General features: G+C 39.5%; 1 protein-coding gene across 2 annotated transcripts in view; it reads left to right on the top strand.

The window, feature by feature from the left end:
• NNT (nicotinamide nucleotide transhydrogenase) overlaps nucleotides 1–12,845 on the top strand; it is a 62,196-nt gene that overhangs the window by 221 nt on the left and 49,130 nt on the right. For both annotated transcript variants that reach the window (XM_063295697.1, XM_063295698.1), the window contains exon 2: nucleotides 4,248–4,453. In XM_063295697.1, coding sequence (XP_063151767.1) covers nucleotides 4,303–4,453 — 151 coding nt within the window. In that variant the 5' untranslated portion in view covers nucleotides 4,248–4,302. The remainder of the gene's footprint in view (nucleotides 1–4,247; nucleotides 4,454–12,845) is intronic.

Genomic DNA, 12,845 nt, shown 5'->3' with positions numbered 1-12,845 from the left:
TTTAATGCCCCGCGCGAGGGCCACCCTGCGAGCAGGCAGCCCGGAGGCGTTCTGGAGGATTTCCCTCGCCCTCGTTGTATCGCCCACCGCTGTAGCCAAGCGCCCGCGAGAGAGGGACGGGCGGGGGAGCGGGCAGGAAAAGCCCAGCCGTCTCCTGGCTGGGACCGAGCGCGAGACAAAGAGGTTAGTTGTCCCGTTGCCGGGCCACTTGCCGTTCACGCGCACGGCAATGCGGGTTTGGGCAAAGGAGGGGTGGCAAACCTGCGGCGACGCTGCCCCCCCCCCCAAGTTGCAGAGGGAAACGAAACAGCTGCTTCCCAGGCTTGCTTCCTTGTTGGAAGTCAGTGGATGCTGCTGCCGGAGGCGGGGATCGATCTTCTCGTGAGGAAGCGCCTTTCACGGTGCAAGAAGCGGAGCTTGGCTGCTAAGCTCTTTGGAGAAACCCGCTCGGGCTCGGTGGGGATCTCTGGGGCGCGTCGGGCCTCCTAGCTGGGCTGCGGGGTGCAGAGGTCTGGCACCCCCAGGCGCGTGCGGAGAGTAGGAATTTTCCGCGGGCAGGCTCCCGATATGTAAAAATCGGCGTGCCTTCTAAGGAAAGAAAAGTTATTTCGGTAGGTGGGGAGCGGAAGAAGAAAACCAAAGATAGCAGGAATCTGCGTGCAGTTGAATCAGTGAATGTTGCATATTGCAAAAAAAAAAAACCCTGGAAAAGAAAGGAATTAATAAGTTTTTCTCCCTGACAGAGGGCAACTAAAGTCAAACACAGTGGTGTTCTGTTATGTGGAGGTCAAACGTGCAGTGGGAATGGTGGCGATGACCTTGGCTGAGTCTCGGAGTTCTATCAGCCAAGATTTAGTGAGGCTTTTTAGCACAATGAGTAGAAGGGGCTGTGGGAAGAGGTTTGAAACAATGACTTAGGACTGTGTGTTTTCCACATCGTTTCAACAGTTTTGAGTCTAGGGCAACTGTTCTCAACCTCAGCAACTTTCAGATGTGTGGACTTCAACCCCCATGCTGGCTGGGGAATTCTGGGAGTTGAAGTCCACACATCTGAAAATTGCTGAGGTTGACAACGCTGGTCTAGGGAGTCACACCCCTCCCTCTTAAGTTTTGAGATGAATGCTGGAGGGTGCCCATTACATTATTAGTAAGATCTCTTTTAAATCCTGCTTTAATGAATACTGTCTGTGAAACTGTCATAGAGGCACACCTGTCAAAATGTCTTTGGAAGATGTTAAAAGGTGGACCATACTTACGTGCATAATGCAGGTAGTCCTCACTTAATGACCATTCATTTAGTGATGGTTCAGACTTATGATGGTGCTGAAAAAACTGACTTATAACCAGTGCTTACACTTATGACTGTCACAGTGTCCCCACCGTCACGTGATCACAGTTTGGGTGCTTGGCAACTGGTTAGCATTTATGACTGTCACAGCATCCTGTGGACATGTGATTGCCATTTTCAACCTTCCTGGCCGGCTTCTGGCAAGCTAAATCAGTGGGGAGCCACATGATTCACATAACGATCACGTGTTTCACTTAATAATCATGGTGATTTGCTTAATGACCGCTGCAAAAAGATCGTAAAATTGGGTTGGATTTGCTTAATAACTGCTTCACTTAGCAACCAAAAGTCTGGTCTCAATTGTGGTCGTTAAGCAAGGACTGCCTGTACTTTTGAGGATGCCTTTGTAGAAGTCTGAATCTGTCTTGGATTTCAACCTACTTCTGATATTCAGACCTAGTGCAGATAGTTCATGCTTTCACTCATTGCAGACAGTGTACCCCAATGAAACAGGAAAAGAAAATGTGTATCTTGCATCAGATGCAAACCAGGGAAATGTAATTAGGTCTATTTCTGCCAGTAATTTTTAGTGCTTTAGGTATACACATCTCATGACCAAGAATTAGCAGTATAAATTTACAGTAATTGCTGTATCCATCCCTGTCTTAACTGGGATGTTCAGAATTGGCTGGAAGACTTCTTTAAAAATGCTATGTATATGCCAGGATTGTACAGCATAGGAAAGAAGAAAAATAAGAAATGGTTGCTGTAAAGCTTTAGAAAACCCTTTTGGGAATCTAGTTATCAATGTTTAAAAAATACTGTTCGAGGATTCCTGAAGATGGGCTCTAGATGGTACTCTATTATACCATCTAAAGTAAGCTATTGAAGTAAAGAGAAACCAAATGTTTTAAGTATTTAAACCCCATGATTAGAAAATTAATTTAAAATTTACAGGTGCATTCCAAATAGCTCCAAAAGCGGGGGAAAAATCATTTTATTTTTATATCAGTGGATGGATTAAAGATGATGGATTAAAGATTTAAAAGAGGCCGAAACGTCTGATGTGTAAAAAGTAGGGCTCCTTGAAGCAGATTGGACAGTGACAGCAGACTGCTTGTAAGTTAAAAGTTCACAGGCTAAGACAGCTTTCACAAGTCCTTTACTCAATGAATGAACTTGACTCCGGTTGGAGATTGACAGGAACTGTATCCAATCATCTACGTCTGGGGCAGATTATGCACAGCCTTGTCTTTAGCAGACAGGGATTTGGAGCTTCCTAATGAATGGAGAATTCAGCTTCCTGCATTTCCTGAAGACTTGGTAATGCCTCGTTAGCCAGGGCACTAATGTGGGTTATTGATTTAAGGGAACTCTTTTATCTGCCAGCTTGTCACCCTTGAGGGCATAGAGCACCACAAATGATGTTAATTTTCCCTTTGCTGGAAAGAATATGTGTTCTGAATGTCTGAGTACGTGGCATAAGTCTGTTTCTCACTGTTAGTGTTTTCTATTTATAGCAGTTTCCTTAGAAACTGTTCATGCTGGTGCTGGAAATGGTTACACACATATTTATAGTTGAAATACTATTACTGTACCTCACTGTAGTTGGGTAGCTTCATAATAGGAAGCAGCTTCCAGGGAGCTCATCTTTAAAATGAAAATATTACCAAAATGTTGTCCATGATTCCAGTTACTTTGAAAACTTAGAATAGTTCTGCATTTTTTCAATGCTCTAGTGATTTTTTTAAATTTAGGATTTCTAATAAGTAGGAAAATAGATATGGTTCCTGTGTGTTGCTAAATATGCAATAGTTGTTGCTATATACATTATCCAAAAAGTAAATCTTTTATTAGTTTAGTATTACACTGGCTTTTGTATTGTATGAACTTCCTGTGGGTATGAGTACCTTGGAATGCTAGACTCCACTTTTAAATCTTTTGAATGTTCCCATGGTTAGATTTAAAATGTGCTAACTGTTCCAGCAATGAAGATTCTAATTACTGTGCATATTATGAAATACCTGCATTGACAGTTGTGTAACCTTACTTTAGAATTGGGTATAGCTTAACAGATCTGTGCCATTGGCTACCACCTATGTATAATTTGTGTTTTTAAAAATTCTTCCTGTTGTTTGTCAGCCTTTGTTTTCATGGTTGCAATTTGCTTAATCTTGCTACTTTTATTTTCAAGGTTTTGGGTTATCTGCAGTCCAGGTAGATAACCAAATATCCTCAGTTTAGAGTAATAATGACATTTAATCCCATTCCTAAATAGATAAAATACCCATTTTGAAGTATGTCACTAGTTGATAATGTGGCATTCTTTACTATTTTGTCCATATTCGTTTGTGGAAGCTAAACCAACAAGCACTCTTTTGATACCTTAAATTGTTGCACTTGCTTTTGAGGTGCAGTTGTTTAAGTAATTTAAATATGAAAATTCGGTCTTAATCTCTGAAAAAATGCAACTTCATATCCATCCATCTATCCATCATGAATCACTCTTGGTTTTCACTTACTGAAAATTAGTGGGAAATCTCAAGTTCAGGTACCATTCTTTCCTACCTTTACTTGAAAATGATGGGGATTGAACTATACTTGAATTTGTACTTGAAGAATATGTCCCCTACCAACTCTCCTGTTCAGATAAGATGGATTTACAACTACATAATTGTGTATATATTAGCTTAAATTTTAACATTGCATCGAAGTCATGATGAAATACAATCTTTGTTGTACTTTTGCTGCAATATTCTGTACATGTTCTCAAGGTGTGTATCTAAAAGGATTACTAAATGCTATATATTTACGGACAAAAGATCACAGACCTTGTCAAAGATTTTAAAATCCAAGTCTATTTTGTAACCCCAAACTGGGCTTCTTTTCAGCAACATACACACTTTTCAAGTTTCAAGTGTCATTATTTGCTAAAATTGGAAATGTTTTTTGTATACAGCAGGGCAGCTGCTCAGCTTCCTAAGGTGTAATCTTGCTTGCTGGATTTGGGCAATATGGCAGGCATCCTACGTACGGTTGTTACTAATTTCTCCAGTCCCCTTTTCAACAATGTGATGTGTCACAAGGTGAAGACTGTGAAGACACCATGCTTGCGGACATTCCTTACCCACCAGGTTCTCTGGTGTAAAGCAGCTATCAAACCAGGTATGTAACTGCTTTTCATGATTTCAGTTTAATTCTATCTGGTGTTAAAACACACAAAGGCAATTCCCAATACCTTCTTCTGGCCTTCCAGCGTTCTATCACACTACTAATATAACAAAGAGAAAGAATCCAGGATTCAACTGTGTTCTACAGGAATCATAGTTACTAAAGATAAGCAGTAGATTTTAGCTCTGTTCTAACAGAGATTTTGAAACTGGGTTCACCCATCACACTAAAGGAGTGGATGTGAAAAGCCTAGCCATTTACACCCTAGAGAAAAAGCAACGTAGTACTTCCAGCGTTCCATCTGCAGAAGCCAACTGCAGAAGTAATTGAATAATAGACATTAGTGACCTACAGCAATTGCAGTGATCCTTCACCCTATCTCAGTCCAGAAGACTAGCTTGGAGGATACTAAGCTGGGTGTGTGTGCATATAGTCTTTGCCAATACTCATTTGTTGATCTGATTGTTGCCTGTTCAGATTCTGTGCTAGCATCTGTTTAGTTTATTTTGAATTAGAAAAGAAACAGTAGAAAAATATGAGAGCAAAAAATAATCTATGATGGTGAGCTGTATGTTTTATTAAAATATTGATGTATATATATGTTTTTTTCTTCTCCAAAAAAAAGTTTTAATACAAAGGATTTGTACACTGTTCTAAACCATGGCTTTTTGAAAAGAACATTGATTTGATTTGGTTCACATAAGACAGAAACTTGTAATTCATAATTTAGTGCCTAAGTTCACATTCCAGCTCTACCAAACCCAAACCAAGTACATTATAGTTTATGAGAACTGCTTGTATAGCAGTTAAGGACCTGGGGTAAGACTGGCGACAGTCGGGTTCAAGTTCACACTCAGCCATGGAAACTGACCACTCAGTATTCATCAATCTCACACTTTTTTGTGTGTGGCTGAAGAAATGGTAAAGAAGGTGCTTTATATGTCACCTGGTGCTCTGGAGGAAATGTAGAATCTGAATAAATAGGACTTTATGAGAACTATTACTCTACTGTCTACTTGTATCTCTTTATTTCTTTCTTATAATAGTAGTGATGTACTCTCAGAGGAAAACAAAACACTGCATTTCAGAATTAGCATGTAGAACAAAACCTTTCATTCAAGAGCCCTGGCCCGCATTAATGCATGTCCTTCAGATGCTCCCTGTACTATATAAGCACTTGTCCTTTTATTGTAACAACTGGTACCTTGCTAACTAAGATAACAGTTCTCCTTGAAAGTATGGAATTGCGCTTTAGAAATGTGTGTGTGAATTAACTGCTCTTTTACTTAGTTGTCTAGAACAGTTTTTAGATGAATGGCTTTTAGATGCATTACACAAACCAGTTTATAACAAAGCTGGTAAAGCAACAGACTGATAAGACTGTCTCCTGAATTAATGTAATGGGCATGTGTCCATGCATGTTTTACAATTTAGTCTGCAGTGGCAGAATTTCACAGAGCACGTTCTTCCACACACATGTTTTTAAGTGATTTATATATTTTGGCATGGGACCTAGAAAAGTGTTAATTCATCTTTCTACTCCCATTTATTGCCTTCCCCAATCTATTCCCAGATGCATTGGGACTGCAGCTATCAGTACTTCAAAGAGTTGGAGTCCCAGCAGAGAAGACACTACAGTTCCTAACATGTGTGGCCTTGTCTTTTGCAATAGGAAGTATGCGTAACGGTTGCCTATCCCAAAACACTCACAGACTCTCAAGCAGGAGCTTGGTAATATCTGATTTATTTAAGCATAGTAAGCAATCACAAAGAAAGCTGAGAATGAGCAAAAGCATGCCAAATACAAACTAAAAACCCTCGGTGCGAATGTGATCCCTCCCCCCTCGTTCAGCTGTTTCAAATTCCCCATCCCAGGTGCTCCTAACGCGTTCTGCTAATCAACGGGTAAAAAGGACCTTGAACACAAATGATAACCCAAACACATTCCATCCCCATGAAAAGAAAGCCTGGTACAAGGTCTCCCAGCAGCTCCCTCCCAACCAGAACGCGCGTCAGCACCATGGCATGCGAAACGTTACGATGTACAGTGAACATTGCAATGACGAACTTGACAGTATGTCATTTTTGTTCATATAGTACTGTGTGCTGTTAGTGCTCTTAATGGTGTTTGAATATGTAATGTTAGTCAGTTAAAAAACAGTATAACGTATCCAGTCTGAATGCATTTATATAAAATTATAGACATCACTTTTTTATTGTTGTTGTGTTAAGCAATTCTCTGAGATAGTAAGTTGGAGGGAATGGTGGAAACTCTTTTGAATGTGGAGGGTTGGCTCTTGGCTATGAAAACTTCATGCTCACTAGATTGCAAGCTCTCAACTTGTTTATTAAATCAGTGATGTCTTGGAGATTATATTTTGCTAATACAGAATATATTCAGATATGTACTATGAAGTCTTTCCTAGGTATTTTTTAAATAATAAGAACTCCATAAGAAATATAACAAAGGCCTCATGGCTTCATACATTTTGGAAAACTACTCCAACACTCAAGGCACTGTATTAAAGTAAAGTTTGTATAAAGGAAGGTCCTTAATGTGACTATCTGATTATGACTTATTACTTGTCCAAATAGACTTCTAAGTCCTGTAATGCTGTATCTTACTGTCTATCAGTTTTCTTCAAATCTGTCAGCCTCATGGGGCAGACCAGATAGGAATCACAGCTGGATGAGATAATTCTACTTTATTGTAAAACTACATTGACAGAATATTGCAAGTATGAAAGTACAATCCCCCATCTCCTTTATAGCTCAAGAAACTAGGGAGGGTGTCTTCTGAGCCTCTTGTCCTGCCCGTTATCTAGCTGTGGGCTATGCTGTTTCTTATCTGACCATTCCCTTGGTAGCATCTCTTTGCCCCATCTTCCAAGGTCTTTCCCACATACCATTACAAAATCAGACACATATCTGATTGTTTTGACAGCCCAATATTGATATGGGATACCAATTGGAGGCAGAGAGAATATGTTAAGGAGTATCATCCTTTTGAAGTAAAAGCTGAAGTTTTCAGGCCTCTGTTTACATGTGTCTGCATATACCTGCATGTTTGGTTCATCCTTTGGGCTTTAGGGCCATGATAAATACGTTGAGTCGCATAGAACTTAACCTCTGTATTTTGTCTCTCAGTATAAAGACCAAAAATTCATGAGAAATAATTGCATGAGTGAAAGTCAATTGATTTGTCATAAATTGGCAGTATAATCTAGGGATAGAAGAAACAGAAAATTGTGGCAGTGCTTGTGCAGGGTGCAAAAAAAAAAAAGCTGAGACATTGGTGATGTTTTCTGCAAAAAACAATGCTGAAGAATCTTGACAGACTGATAGAGTGCCTGATATTGATGTTTTAATGAACAATCAAAGAATTTGGGGGAAACCATATTATTGAGAAGTCACGGCATTTTCCTAGTCATAGTGCATTGAGGAGTGCAATGTGTAATCCTGAAAAAAGGGAATTCAACTGTGCAGTACAGAGCTGGTGAAATTGCTGAAGAATAGTTTGGTATTGAGTACCAGCAGGTAGATACAGAATTCCAGAACAAAAGTCAGCAAAACCCACTTTTAATTGTTGTAAAATTCTGTAACTATAATAGCCACTTCAGCCATTAGAGCATATTTGCTTTGTAAAAAGTAATTGTTTTCTTTGAAGAGCATTTACATTCTGTAGCCAGAAGAAAAAAAAATTGGTGTCATTTTCTTCTGATTAAATCACTGAACGACATGTTTACACATATGCTTAAAATGTCTGGAAGTGTGCCTGTCTGGAGATCGTCTTCCTTGAAGTTTGGCACATGGCACGAGGTGGCGGAATGGTGGCTCTCAGTGATTAAGAATAGCTCAAATAAAAGTCTTGGAGAGTAAAATGAGAGTGAAAATTAATGATATACTGTACTAGGGTTTTGAAATGGGTACTCTGCTTCCTTTTTTTTTTGGAAAAAGAGAAACATGGGATTTTCAGTAATTAAATGGTGCAGGAAATATTAATACTTCATCTTTGCCAGTGGCTAATATGAAAAGTTCAGGATCAAGGTGAATTATCCACAAAACAAAGAAAAAAACCCCTGATAACTTCAAGGAAAGGCACTTTTTGCACTGAGAATTTCATTTAGAATTTTGAGAGTATACAGTGGGTACATTCACAAAATGGCTCCTTGGAAGACTTGCCTCTTCCCCAAATGATTGCCACAGTGGACAGGGCAAACCATGCAACCCTCTTTTACCAGTTGTTAAATGAGATCTCCAGAACATTTTCTCCTATTCCAGTGCTTCTGCTGTGGGACCCAAAGACAGTTTACAAATAAATATGCTGGTGCTTTGTTCTTAGAATACTAGCTTTCTATTTATATATTTTTCCAGTTAAAAGAGTATTTATTAAGTTAGGTGAGGCAGGGAGAGGTGGGCACCAAAGATGGTACTTGTGGCTCATTGGTGCCCACAAGCACCATATTAACTATCCAATTATTCTTGATGGAGGCATTTCCTGCTCAATAGTTATATTATTTGCCTGTTTTGGTTGCACCTACATTCATTTTAGAATAGTTGAAATAAAGCAGCCTCCCTCTCCAGTTGCCCTTTAGGCATACATTGTATGATGTAGGCATACATTATCTCCGGTCAGAAAAATCAATGGCTATATTGTCTGGCGCAGTGAGAGTTACATTCTGACCCACCTGAAAGTTGTTATGTTGGAGGAACTGTAGTTTCAATTAGCCTTCTAATGAAGTGGTGTATGAAATTCATTTTTATTCGTTACCACTAGCAACCAACCTGCAGTTCTTTTATAGCTTTCAAGATCTGTGATTACTTTTGGAGTTTATGTAAGCCTACCATTCATCCAGGGGCTGATTGCCAGCCTCCATAGCTGCCCTAAACTTTTCCAATAGAAGAGAATATTTGTAGCTCAGGGTTGAACTGTGGAGTCCTTGGTGCTCTCTGGGCTTGGCTGTTTGCTTGCAGGCATTTCATTACCTAACTAGGTAACATCATCAGTGCTGCTAATGTTACCTACTTGGGTAATGAAATATCTGCAAGCAAACAACCAAGCTGAGTATCAAGGGCTCCACACTTAAATTTTCTTCTTCCTTTTCTTTCACTTTTTACCTCTGTTCTGTTGCTTCAGCTCTTTATGTGATATGTTTATATTGAAAACTGTGTGTTTGTGTATTTTTTAAATAGGTCTGTTTCCTTTGAAATGTAGGTATATTTGACTGCAAGAATGTGTGTTTAATATCTGTTTCCTCCATGTTATTCATTGCATTCTTTTGTCTTCATTTCATTTCGCTCTATTAGGCTATTTCCTTCTCTTTCTGCAGAACTCTGAAAAAAGATGAGCAGCAGCTTCTAGAGCTGTTGATATAGTAAACCAATAATGAGGTACACGTTTTGCAGTTTTATTCCTCACCTTAGTGCAAAGACTACCTTAATGAGTAGTCTTTGCAACAATCTCTTTTATAGATCTCTTAGTTTAGAATCCTCATCATTCATATAAAGGGCTAAGTCTGGCTTAGTGTGTCTACTCTTCTCTTGTGGAAGCCACTAAAGGAGTTCATGAGGGTCAACACAGCCAGCTGCTTGCCTGCCTTCCTTTCAGTTCTGTATTGGTTTTCTGCTTAATTGTGAGATATTAAGAGTAACTGAGGTTTATTAATTGGATTCATTCCCAGAAAAAAACCCAGTTTTTATCTTTATTTTTAATGGCTTTGGTTTTTATATCATGTTAATGTTAGCTTTGTAAATAATGCAACACAGTTAAGTGGGGTTCCTGCTGAACCAAACAGGAATAACTTCAGTATCTGTTTTTGGCTTGTTACATTACAAAAATTACCGCCTTTGTTGCTGTGAGAAGGTCTCTGCCTCATTCTTCAAAGAAATATATTTCTGTCTTTTTCTTTTCCTGATAGGACAGGGGAAGATTAGTACATTGTTGAATAGAAAATTTGGCTGACTGTAAAATATTGTATGAGTTCAATTTATTTTGTCTACAGGACTGAATCTAATTTTTTGGTATCATGTACAAGCTGGAATGGGATCTAATAGAAAAGATTGATACTAGTATGCATCAAACATATTTGTGAGGAAATATTATGAGAATGGCATATTTAAAAGTGCATTGCCTACACAGAACACTTATACTACTGCAGTTGTAAGGCAGTCTTCTCCAACAGGTGTCTTCCAGAAATTTTGCCAAACAAGAAGAATATCTTAGGGAAGTTGTGGTATTGGGAATCTGCACAGTAATATCCTGAGTATATATAACATTGCTGCTTGAATTTTGGAGTAAAATTAGATTGGGTGAGAAAGTGGACTTTTCTACTTTTTCAGTTATACTAATAAATACATGCTTAATGTACAGCTCTGAAGAAACTTGAGCTTCTTCCTAGGAGGTTGTTAATTCTTATTGCCTGGCTTAATTAACTAGTAATGCTGAATTTATCAACATGTGAATAAAAATTCTGCAGTGGCAGTAGTGTTTCCCTGCTTCTGTGGATACAGGCTGACACTTGGTTCAGAAAAGTGAATGCTCAATGGTAAATGTCTCCTATAAGCAAGTGGTACCCCATGATGGTGCTCATATTCCAACTGCTACTGTCATCTGGGCTTTCTATTGTACTTAAATTTATGTCATATTTGTATTTATATTTATTGGAGTATTTTAATGTTTTTGTTGTATACCGCCCAGAGTCCCCCCTTTGGGGGAGATGGGCAGTGGCTAAATTGAATGAATGAATGAATGAATTAATTAATATTGCAGGGTGGATCCCTACATATGTGATAGCTGCAGTTCTCACTGTTGTTTTCTACTCTGTTTATGCTTATCTAGTCTACAATTTGTGCTGGGACTTTCCTTTTGGGGAAAGATAATAGAATTAGGGGAACTATGTACTTGCTTCTTCAATGGAACTGGCTACTGTTAAACATCATGCATTCTGTATCTGCCTTTTCAAAGGAGACAGAGCAGAAATTAGCGTACAGCCAGCAGTGCTAATAAGTAGATGTTGATTCACAACCATTAATTCCTGAGCTTTAATCATGTATATGTAGTTGGGCTATCTGATGCATCTGTTGGCTTCAAGGCGTGCTTAACCTCTCTCATGCTTGTAAAGGCTATTTCCAAGCGTGTAGACAGGAGAGTTTTAATATGTACTTGTACTGCCACAAATTAATTTGAACCTTCACAGGGAGAGTTGTACTTAAAAGAATATGAATAGCATGAGTGGGTAACTCATATCTTTGGAGCCCCATTTGTGGACCCCAGAGCCTCTCTACTTTTTGTTCAAAACTGACATTTTGAGATGGCAAACATGGAATATTAAAGTGTAAGCTAAAAAAACAAAATAAAACTGCCAACCCCAGTTGGAAAGCAAAAGCCTGGCTTTGCCCAGATCTGTTATATGGCTTCATCAATTATGGACCTTTCCGTCCCTACCTCTCCACCATCTCTCCCCCCCACAATTAAATGAAACTCACAGCTGCTAAAGAATTGTCCATGCCTGCTTCATAACTTTTAGCACCCTAGGAAGGTTATCATGTATGTGAGTCAAGAATAGCTTTCACAGTATTTGGGGCTACCTCGATGTTGATAGAATCTCAAACTTTGATTGTATGCTTTAGGTCCCTTCCCTTAAATGCTGTCATCTAATGGGACTCGGAGGCACACTTTCTGTGTAACCACCCAGCCCTTTGGAGTAGTCTTCTACCTGAGATTTGAGGGGCACCTACACTTTTAGCCTTCTGGAAGGCCATGAAGTCCTGGTTCCCCCAAGCATTGGGCTAGGATGGGGTTGAGTCAGGAGGTAATAGTTTGATTAGTCTGGTACCTGGTGGGAAGCGGTGTTCTGTTTTTATTGGTTATTGTGAGCTGCCTAGGATCACTGTGTGAGATGGGCGGTCATATAAATTCTATAAATAAATAAATAGTGAAATATGGCTTCAGATCTACTTTAGACATAGATGAACTAATTGGCCTTAGGAGGTAGCTGAGATATTTTGTCCATGGAATAAGGGGAGAATAGCGCAAGACATGGAGATTATAAAAGCCATTGAACTTAAACTGCTATGCTGAGAGATGCAAGATAATGCAAATTCATTCTTATACAATTTCTTGTTGGCTGTGGTCATTAGGAATTATGAGAGTTGGAAACCCAAACAGCTTTGGTCGCATTTTTGGATGATCTCTGGTGAAAGCGGGAGGGGGACAGTGCATCCATCCTTGTTCTTCTTGACCTCTCAGCAGCTTTCGATACCATCGACCATGGTATCCTTTTGGGTCAGCTGAGGGAGTTGCGGGTGGGCAGCGCTGGTTCACATCCTTCCTCCAGCGCCGGTCCCAGTCGGTGGTGATAGGGAGCAAGAAATCCAGCCCGCGGTC

The sequence above is a fragment of the Candoia aspera genome, chromosome 2 (assembly GCF_035149785.1).
Source record: "Candoia aspera isolate rCanAsp1 chromosome 2, rCanAsp1.hap2, whole genome shotgun sequence".
NCBI lineage: Eukaryota > Metazoa > Chordata > Lepidosauria > Squamata > Boidae > Candoia > Candoia aspera.
This window is presented reverse-complemented; position numbering and strand designations above follow the sequence as displayed.